General features: G+C 41.5%; 2 protein-coding genes across 2 annotated transcripts; both read left to right on the plus strand.

The window, feature by feature from the left end:
- Nucleotides 1–3,002, plus strand: hmx3a (H6 family homeobox 3a). The gene is made up of 2 exons (XM_006783705.2): nt 1–657; nt 1,438–3,002. The coding sequence occupies exons 1-2, from the start codon at nt 369–371 to the stop codon at nt 2,058–2,060; spliced, it is 912 nt and encodes a 303-aa protein (XP_006783768.1). The 5' UTR covers nt 1–368; the 3' UTR covers nt 2,061–3,002.
- Nucleotides 3,003–8,387: 5,385 nt separating this feature from the next.
- On the plus strand, nt 8,388–10,498 carry hmx2 (H6 family homeobox 2). The gene is made up of 2 exons (XM_006783706.2): nt 8,388–8,882; nt 9,491–10,498. Exons 1-2 carry the CDS (start codon nt 8,609–8,611, stop codon nt 10,036–10,038), a joined length of 822 nt encoding a protein of 273 aa, XP_006783769.1. The 5' UTR covers nt 8,388–8,608; the 3' UTR covers nt 10,039–10,498.
- The last annotated feature ends 403 nt before the right edge of the window (nt 10,499–10,901 follow it).

The following is a 10,901-nucleotide window of genomic DNA, read 5'->3' on the forward strand; positions in this document are numbered from 1 at the left end:
TCGCCTATACTTTCCGCATTTAACTTGGATGACATTTTTATTTCATCATTAGCATCAGACACCAGACTGACTGACACGGTGGACCCAGTTTTTGCGTTTTAACGGAAGAGCCCGGGATGAGGCATCTCCATGTTTGTAAGCGCGTGTGCTCTTTTTGCCTCTCGAACAGTTTATTTCATTATTTTCTAGCCTAGACGGACGCGTTTCTTTTTGGTGAGCTTTTCGGCTGTGAAATCAAGTTTCAGAGAATAAAACAGGAACTCCTCGTAGCCAGGATAACGACAGCCTGTAAGTCAACATTGCCTTCCCCCCCTTTAAAAAAAATCCTGCTTCCGTGGTCCCCTCGCGCTCAGACCACAACAACAGCGATGCCAGAGACAACGCAAGAGACGTGCGCTTCGGCCAAGGACTCTCCTTTCTTCATTAAGAACCTGCTGAACTGTGATAACAAACCGTCCAAGCCCAAGCCCGTACTGGCGGCCACCAAGGCAGCTTTAGAGGGAGGATTTTCCCTTTCCCAGGTTGGTGACTTCAACTTTCCACGCTTCGAACTGCCCGCACAGAGATTCAGTCTACCCGCTCACTACTTGGAGCGCACCTCAGCGTGGTGGTACCCTTACACCCTCAACTCAGCCGCCCACCTACACAGAACTGAAGGTAAGCAAACAACTGTTGCGCAATTATCCAACGAATCCACTGTTTTTGTATGAGCTCCTTCTAATGAGTAAGTAGAGTAAAGCAAATTTCTAAATTGAAAGGGAAGATTTGAGCGGTTTCCTGATAGGCATCATGCACACATAGCCTCACACCAGAGTGTATGATTTAACACCTTGTCCTCTGAAGGCCTATTTTGTTATGCCACGACGTGGGATAATAGATCAATAAAGAAACACACATAAAATGAAGTAGACATCATGAAATCATTGGAGGAGGGTGACGATGCGCAGCGTGCTTTTGATTTGTCTATTGGCGCACATCTTACCTCTGAGGCTTGGCTACTGGGAGCCTTTTATCTGCCTTTTTCTGTGATTTATTCACCTGGAATAAAAAAAATAGACTAATGTGGATGGCATTATGATATCCTAATACAAAGAAAGCGATATTATTTTATGCTTATTTAGTTATTTAGGCTGTAGTATAGGCTGATAAAAATAATGAATAAAATAGGTGTGCATAGTTTATATCTTAGGTCTATTCAAATTACTGTTTAGTGGGGTAAAAATTACATTTTCATCATTTTTGAAGATGGTGTTTACAGTTATGTCTACCTCTGAAATGGTTTATGTCATGACGCAACGTATTTTCTTCTGCCACTATTTATTAGCAACCATACGTTTCCCAAAACCCACTGACTGTCCAATATCAACAGGCTGTAATAAATGCCCGATAGACTCCAATATTTATGACTACGTCTCCCTGCATGTATCCCCATTTCAGTCACCGAGAAACCAGGAGCCAGAGACTCCTCTCCAACTTCGGGCACGGACAGAGACTCGCCGGACCTGGCGCTCAAATCCGAGCCAGACACCAAAGATGACGACGAGGACGACGAGCACAACAACAACAAAAGCAGTGACGAGATAATCCTGGAGGAAAGCGACACGGAAGAGGCCAAAAAAGATGAGCTGGAGGAGTGGAAGAAAAGGGACGATGACAAGAAGCCGTGCCGCAAGAAGAAGACGCGCACGGTGTTCTCACGGAGCCAGGTGTTTCAGCTGGAGTCCACCTTCGACATGAAGCGATACCTGAGCAGCTCGGAGCGGGCCAGCCTGGCCGCTTCCCTTCACCTGACAGAGACTCAAGTGAAGATCTGGTTTCAGAACAGGAGGAACAAGTGGAAAAGGCAGCTGGCCGCGGAGCTAGAGGCTGCCAACCTGAGCCACGCTGCGGCGCAGAGGATAGTCCGGGTGCCCATCCTCTACCACGAGAACTCGGCCTCGGAGAGCGGAGGGGCCACTGCCAACGTGCCCGTGAGCCAACCGCTCCTCACTTTCCCGCACCCCGGCGTCTACTACTCCCATCCCATCGTCACATCTGTGCCGCTGCTCAGACCAGTTTGAAAATAGTTGAGTTTTTAGGCACAACTTGGTGTGTTTCCTATATCAACTCATTAAAAAAGAAGAAGAAGAAAGAAATAAAAAAAAAGGACAAAATATTTTTATACAACCAGTGAATGAAAAAAGAAAAAGAAAAATGAGAGACTGTTACTGTCAGGCTTTCATGGACCTATTTTTGGCAAATAGATTGTTTCATTTTTCATAAAGATGCCGTTTACACGTGATCTGACAATTTGAATCCCATTATTACTATTATTATTATTGTTATTATTATTATTGTTATTATTATTACCTCAGGAGTCCACTTGCTTACACTGCCTGATGAGTGTCTCTATTATTCGTTTTCCTCCCAGACTGCGTTTGTATCTGGACACGTCAGCTGTGTGACTAAAAAAAATCACCATGTTTACAAAAAGTGTCGGCCTGAAGTCGACATCTGCTCATCATTTAGCATTTGATTTTATTCACATTTCAAGAATTGATATCACGATGTGCAATACACGGCATGCTGTGAATGAATGAAACAGGAAACATACGTTTTGTCATCTGCTCATGTTAAAATATTGACAAGGATTTGATGTAATTATCATTATTTTTATTATTATTATTATTATTGCTTTATAAAGCGTTTGTCGGGGGACAATCAAGACACTCTGAGCTGTAAAATACCCATGTAGCTTTATGTTTAGTTTTAGTAATTCTCACTCTAGCCCCCTCTTCATGGACACGTCTTTGAAGCACAAGTGTGAGGTCCAGCTTTGTGTTTTTTGAGCAGGAACGGCAAAAATATCGACTACCCTGGTGTACAAAATATGTAAATGTATATATTTAATGAGGCGCGGGGAAAGGCGATTCCTCATACGGCTTCTTCTTTGTACAGTTAAAACATCGTTTTGATATTGTATTGCTGAACCATGTTGTGAAATAAATGGAGAATATTCCGTACATTTTAACACATTTTTTGTCGTCTAAAAAAATAACAGGGTGTTAAATAGAGCTATGTTTAGCTTGTTTTCTATATTTTATGTAGAAAATTTAATTGTGATAAAACAAACCCCAACAACTCTACAATCGTGCACGCGTGCGCATGCGTGAATAAGCTCGCTAAGCTTGAGCAGGTGGGCTTCTGTAATCATCTTAGTGTTATGCACTTTGAAGCGTGATTTTACATAAAAAGTGGCTCGGTCAATTAGATGCGTAATTGCCACCATCTTGTCAAAATTATGGATAATGTATTCAGAAGTGGAAATTACTCCCTGTGCATGAGCTGCTGTCTTTTAACATTTTTCTCTCTCGTGACCGCGTGTTTTTTGTAGCTGTGTGTTGGGCTGTGTTAGCGTGCGTGTAAGGATGTCGGCATCTATGACAAGGATCCCCACCTGATGTTGCTAAACGCCGCGGCCTTAACCATTCCTTTTCATTATATATATATATATATATATATATATATATATATATATAAGGAAGAAGAAAAAACAATATAAACAATATAGAGGGAAATAAAAAGAAAGAGATCATATGTACAGATGTTTTTTTTTGTTTTTTACTTCCTCACAGCGTTTTCAGTTGAAACATATTACTCTGCAATGCTCCACATTGTGGGTACTTTCTAACGCATACAATCCTACAGGTGTCACTGGACATTGAAAAGCCACGCGTGGTTTCTGTATATACCTACATTTTTCAAGATTATATATATACACATATATATATAATAAATGTAGACAGTTCTTCCGGTTTATATAGCAAATAATCAGCCTGTAAGTTTTCTCGGAACAGGAACACAAATTCTGAGCAAAAGTGGAGATATTTAAACAGCCTTCTAATTTTATTGCGTCATTTCAGAGAGTCAGCGGAAATGTGGACACTGCTGGAGCTTTATAAAAGACAAACAGAATCACATTTTTCTATATTAATATTTTTTTTTGTTTCATCAGATTACACATTATATCAAGTCTAAATGAACCATGACTGATTTTTGAAAATCTAATTACATATGTTTGTTTTTCAAATGTACATTATTGTTATTATTATTATTATTATTATTATTATTATTATTATTAATAATAATAATAATAATAATAATAATAATAATAATAATAATAATAATAATAATAATAAATATGAACGTAACTATAAGAATTTATGCGAAAGCAACACCGACCTGGGGGAGGAGGCTATGAAAAGAGGGAGGCAACACTCGTCATCCTCTGTTTAGTTGAGCACCAGTCAGGCCGTAAATAGCAACGATAACTGATAATAATTTACTGCAAAAATAAATCCTGGTTTAGACAAGAAATAGGATACAATATTTTATGTCGACGTGATTCTATTCTCTTTCTAATGAATCTGAGCAGAATCCACCTCTAGACTGTGATTAGGGATCAGGTGGATCTGATGCAGGATCCAGAAACGACATACAGAAACTACGGCCTGCTTTTTCACAGTCCATTTAATTAAAACACGATCTCTCAGCAAGGCTTCATTCGCTGTGGTGTATTCATAGTGTCTGAGGCGCGGGAAGACAAATTGCTTCTAGCCTCACAGTTTGAAGACAGTTTTAGGAGCCTCTGCAGTTTTAGCCTGCAGTAGAGTGGCTGGCAAATCTAATAAAAGACTACTCTGTGGTGTATTTGCATTCCCCAAACACTGAAAACATTACCATAAAGAATATTTTTGAATTTCAAAATCCAGCTCAGAGAAGCGTTTTCCTACATCACAACAACCTTTTCATCAAAGGCCATTTTCCGCTTCCATTTGCAGGCTAACACAGTTATTGGAAATGAATCAGTCAGCTCTAAACTCTATATGATGACCTCATCGTGAGACAAAGGGTTCATTCAAATATCGTCAGATCATAGAAGTATTGACGTGCAACTACTGTGCACGCGCAACATGGCCCCATTACTGAAAATTAATAGATTGTTATGGGATTATTGTTCTGGCTCATATTGATCCGTAAACGTCTGCAGCATATTGCGTCAAGTAAGAGCAACGTTCACACGCCGCCTGGCTCGGCTTATGACCTTGATTTGCGCGCATAAATTGAAAAAATTACCACTCAATAATTTCCATTTGTGCGACATCTTTATGTAAAGGAGAAAGGGGAGCGAGCGGGGCCAAAATCAGATAAAGTAGCTGCATTTGCAGGAACTGGGACAAACGGACGTGACCGGGGACTGCGCTTAGTGTATTACATTAAAATGGAGCGCTGAATTGGTAATTTTGAGCCCTATCATAGGTTTTAGTGCCAGTTTGGAAACACACAAGTGGCCCGACCACCTTGCATAATGCTAGCCTCTTCTTTGCAGCCACTTGCATCCCCTCACATGTGTTACATATCATTATAGCTGGACTTAAAGGCTTGACATTAAAGCATTTATTTTGACAGCAATAAGCAGTGTTTTATTGTCTTAAAAAAAAAAAAAATAAATAAAAAAAATAAAATAAAATATATATATATATATATATATATATATATATATGTATGTGTGTGTGTGTGTGTGTGTGTGTGTGTGTGTGTGTATGTGTGACAAAAAAGAAAGATTAAATAAGGTCCCCGAGATCTTTGGGGAATCTGACGTTTTCATAACAAAACAAAAATCACAAGAGTCCCAGTCCGAATCCACGTTTGTCCTCAAACCCTGACCTCTAAAGTTTTCGATATCTTTGAAAAGTCGTATCCAACAACAAACATCATCTTTCCTGGCTTCTTCTGGCAAAATGGGCCAAATTGTTGTGATTGTGGGTACAGAAACGTTTAAGCAAACCTCCTTATAAAGGATCTTCGGCTCTTTACTGCTAAAAAAAAACTGCATATAGTCATATACAAATCGTATACCAGTGAATTCCCGTAATCTGCGTGCAGGTAAAAGCGACGTCGACACCTCAAGTTGCCAAAGTCATGCGTTTGAAGAACTCTTTTGACACTTCTCAAAGAGGAAATCTTGTTTTAAACCCATCCCATTTGCTTTCCTGATTGAATGCGAGCATCAGATTTTCATCAAAGTTCTATTAAGTGAAACATAGGTTGCGGGGCACCGTCTGATTGGAACAGTTTAAATTTTAATTGTGTTTTTAATTTGACATATAGTTGCTGTGAAGAATGACACTGAAACGCCGAGGGGCGGTCGATTTTCTTAATTTCTCCCCGAGGAATTGATGAGTCTATCAGGGCAGTAGATTGGAAAGCCATTAAAACTCAATGGTTAGGTTGTTAATTGGAACTTGATGGATAGGAGCCCTTGGATAGGCTGTACTGATCCAATCTTCCTGACTTTGTGTTTTCCAATAAATTACCCAGTTCATTTCCACACTCAGATTACATAAATTGTACACCTCCAGGGCTTGGGTGCTCTGCTTGCGTTTACAACTCTCTCTCTCTCTCTCTCTCTCTCTCTCAGGCGCGCACACCCTCATACACACAAAATGTGCGCGCACGGAGGCACCCAAACGCCTCCTGAAAAAAGAGCAGGCCCCGCTTTCTTGAATGAAAATCGAAACATAATCAACGTTTATACTTAGAAAATTTATTGATATCATTTTCTCTGGTAATTTCCTTATTCTAGACTTGGACACGCCATATATCATAATACACACGTGTAACGGGTCTTTGTTTAATATTTATCGAAGCTTGATTCCCAGATCAAAGCGCCTCATAACTTCATCTGTCTTTCTCAGACCGTTCTCTCTTGCTAAAGATCTTGTTCTGTTATTGCGGTAGGGCGGCCATACACCACCTATCATTGTGATAGAACGCGGACTTAGGCCCACTCCTTGCTGTTTGGGCTTCGCCGGGCCTTGAAACGTATGTAACATAGGTAAGGGATGAACATTTCAATTCCATTAGAAGGACCCATACTGCTCAGCCTGTACTGCTGGCCTATAAAACCACTTTGACATTAAATAAAAAAAAATAAAAACATGCTTAATTTATTCTCTGCAGCACAATGGCAGTCTGTTATGTCCACTATCTCCGTGATGAACCAATCTCACTTTCAGACGACGCAAAAGTCGTCTGAAAGTGATGAAGGCGCCTGCGCCGACAAAGGTCTTTGTTTGAAAGGAGCGGCATATAAAATAAACCCATTTAACTGTCATTGCAGATTTCACGCCTTATGTGTAACCACCATAAATTCAGCATCCACCCTGGCTGCCCTCATATATTTGCCCCCCTTCAGTAAAAGCCTCCCCTGCGTAAGCGTTTTAGTAAGATCATTTAGCAGCTGCTGGTCCCACTGCCAGTTGAGGATATTTACGCGTGGATCCGGATGCATCCATCTGACTGCCGTGATGCAGCTGCTGACAGAATCGGCCGTCAGCAGCAGCATCAGGAGCAGCATCACGTCCACAGCCACAGTCTTCTCCCTTTTCCAAGTTGTCTTAACACCGAACGCCGCTTGGGTTGCTACCAGGAAGGGCGCTGACATAATGATTAAAGCTGACTATTTGTAATGTGTCTGGGGCTTCATCACAAACCAGTAAAAGAGGGATAATGTGCCCGAACCTCAAGCTCAAGCCCCGCAGCTGTCCCGCATCCACACACAACCAGGGAGAGGCACGGAAAGAGCATGGGCGGTGAAGGTGGGAGATGGGCGGTGGTGGGAAGCAAATCCCCTCTTCACACACGCGCGCGCGCGCACTCAGCCCCCACCACCTTCAATCAATTAGTCAATCAATTAGCCGGCCTCCACTCCACGCGCGGTCATCACGAGGCAGATTAGCTCAGTAATGATCAAATTAATTCTTAATCGTAGATAATGGACGCGGAATGAGTTTATTATTTTCAGGAAAAATGAGTTAGGCCTTTGTCTTAGTTCCAAGACTGTGTGTGCGTTGCCGTCACGCCAGCCAGTTTTATCATAATCAGAAAAAGCCGACACGACAGTTCCTCTTTTCTTGGATGGGTATTATACATTTACATAACTAATAAACTGAGATATACTGTCTGAAATTATGGAAGGCAACGCAGTTTAGACGCACTTACACCAAGCTGTTGTAAGCGTTAAAGCGAAATACTTTAACACACTTGTAAGCAATAAAAATACAGGAAAAGAAGTCAAGTTTGGTGACTCTTCTGAGTCATACAGACCATAGTCTGCATATTAGGGCGCCTAGTCTGAGTGTTTTAAGTGAATGTAAAAACGAAGGCCAATACTCCTCTTCGGCTTTCTCCTTCTTCTCATCATATCTGAAAAAAAAAACCCGAAAAAAAACTAGACAGGAGTTTGAAATTTCCGGGCTCATGCTGGAGGCTGCCATTGGCTCACGAGGAGCTTACCTACATGCAAATGAAGCAACGCAGCCTTGCTGCCTCTGATCCAGAGCGTGAGGAGGAGGACCAGGAATACACTCATGTACCTCGAGCTCTAGAAAAAACACCTCCAACTCCTTCAATGTTGAAACTCCACAATTAAACCGGATTGTGTTGACAAAAGCCGACAAAAGGCGCTTTCGTAATTTTTTCGCGCACCAACCCCGTAGAAAGCAATAACGGAATACAAGGGGACAGACCGATTCAGTCAATACTTCAATACTGTTATGAAGCGAGAATGAGTAGCGCAGAAGACAGCGGGAGCAAGTGCTCGTCGGGCCCGATTTCCAGCTTTACTATCCAGTCTATTTTAGGCACGCCATCCGATGAGCCGCGCTCCGGGACCAAGGAGCTCTCCAAGGGGCCGCCGCCAGCGCCGCGGAGGCGCTCACTGTCGGTGTCGTCCGAGGAGGAGTGCAGCGGCGGGGAGGACTCAGCAGACTGCTTCTGCTCCGACACGGGTCACAGCGAGCCGTGCACCCAGCACCAACCCCATAACTTTTCCTGTTTAGGTAAGGATTATTATTATTATTAAAATTAAAAACCAAAGAAATATTAATACAATATTATCACCCACAGATACACTTTCAAACTTATTCAGCTGAGTTTCTTTTTTCACCGAAATAACAGGTTTAATGCTTTGTTTGCACTTTGATTCACTTTTCACTAGCTTGTGTTTGAGACTGTTACACTGACACGCAGACCATCCGCTGCCACTTGTACGTTCTGCGCAGACTATCGCATCAGCAGCGGAAGAGTGGAAGGTCGAATAATTAGCCCTCTGTCTTTCCTCTTGTTTCAAATTTAATTGAGCCTCCTAATTGACGAAACATGTTTCCAAAATGGCTGCACTACACGTCGTCAATTGAGCGTTAAATAGAGCTGGATTTAATTAATAGCTTACTGTACACCGTGCACACTCACGCTGAATTGTTTATTTAAAAAGTCACAGGCTTTCAGCAGTCGATTTAACAAGTCAGAGTTCACACTTGACGAACTCTCAAACTGAGTATGTCTAAAAAATGTAAAACATTTTTTTTTCAGTCGTTTAAAAAGCACGCTTAAATCATAGACCGCTGATAGCCTACTCATCACGTCCTTCTCCCCCTGCTGCGTTTAGGTCCCGCTAAAGGACTTCTGTCTGGAAATGACGGGCTCGCACGGCGGCCGCACCTGTCACAGCCTCTGCTGCAGGATTATAAGGAGGAGCAGGAGAGACCGTGCCATCAAATGTCACCTCTGTCGGAGGAGAGACAAACAGACGGTGCGGACAAGCAGGGCAGCTCGGCCAAAAAGAAAACGCGCACGGTTTTCTCCCGGAGTCAGGTGTACCAGCTGGAGTCCACCTTCGACATGAAGAGGTACCTGAGCAGCTCGGAGCGGGCCTGCTTAGCCTCCAGCTTACAGCTGACGGAGACTCAAGTCAAGACGTGGTTTCAGAACAGGAGGAACAAATGGAAACGACAGCTCTCTGCTGAACTGGAGGCGGCCAACATGGCCCACGCCTCCGCACAGACACTAGTGGGGATGCCGCTGGTTTTCAGAGATAACTCCTTACTGCGTGTTCCCGTCCCTAGGTCTATCGCCTTTCCGACGCCCCTGTACTACCCGGGAAGCAACCTGCCAGCGTTACCTTTATACAACTTGTATAACAAAATCGAGTACTGATTGACTCTGCTGTACGTTCACTGCAGTCCACGAAAAAAAAGCATTACAAAACAATACGACATTCTAGGTGTCTCATAAGCCTTGTATATCAATTGTATCACTTTTTTTGTTGAGAAAACTCTTATTATGCAGTTATTGTATGTCTCGAAAGAAAGCAATCAAGCTTCCCTATATGTATAAAATACACCATGTGTATAATTATTATAACGATTTTGTATTTTTATTTTAACTTGCTTCTTCTTTAAGTGATAAAATACTGGATTTAATCCTTCATATCACATTTGAAAAATACGTTAAAAAAGGCCGACTTTTACACTGTTTTTTATTCCGAATTGGTTTGTCAAAGATATTTTAAGTTTCACTCCACCTGACGCAAAACTGACAGGAAACACTCAATTCTTCCATTTAAGGAAAAATATCATTGTTTCTATTGTAATCTAGACCTTCAATAATAACCTTCTCATTCAATAAATTTTCTATTTCAGTGAAAAATTTGGTTTGCTTGGTTTTATTTGTAAACTTTGCCACTGGTACATCCCCCCAGCACACAGGGCTAAGAATTATTGTAAATAAGAAAGCAAGCAAAATTATTTTCAGCTGTTCTGAGATTCCTGAAGACCACAATAGGAACCATCCTTTTATGTTAATGGGTATTAATTTAATATATTTTTTTCTCATTGTATTCTTGAACTAACTGTTTCATTATATGTAAGATTTAACCACAACTAAAATGTGTGTAAGGGGAAAAAGGGGAAGACACTGATAGTAAATTCAGAAACACTAGACGACTATTGGCTCTCACATTACACTAAAAAATATTGGTTATTTTATAATACTAAAGGTTGTGGGATTCTTGTGATGTG

This window comes from Neolamprologus brichardi, chromosome 13 (genome assembly GCF_056152115.1).
Source record: "Neolamprologus brichardi isolate AB-2024 chromosome 13, ASM5615211v1, whole genome shotgun sequence".
In the NCBI taxonomy this organism is placed as follows: domain Eukaryota; kingdom Metazoa; phylum Chordata; class Actinopteri; order Cichliformes; family Cichlidae; genus Neolamprologus; species Neolamprologus brichardi.

Coding starts and splice junctions, on each gene's coding strand:
- hmx3a (XM_006783705.2), top strand. CDS start 369: ATGCCAGAGACAACGCAAGAGACGTGCGCTTCGGCCAAGGACTCTCCT. Junction 658..1,437: donor CCACCTACACAGAACTGAAG/GTAAGCAAACAA, acceptor TCCCCATTTCAG/TCACCGAGAAACCAGGAGCC.
- hmx2 (XM_006783706.2), top strand. CDS start 8,609: ATGAGTAGCGCAGAAGACAGCGGGAGCAAGTGCTCGTCGGGCCCGATT. Junction 8,883..9,490: donor CCATAACTTTTCCTGTTTAG/GTAAGGATTATT, acceptor TGCTGCGTTTAG/GTCCCGCTAAAGGACTTCTG.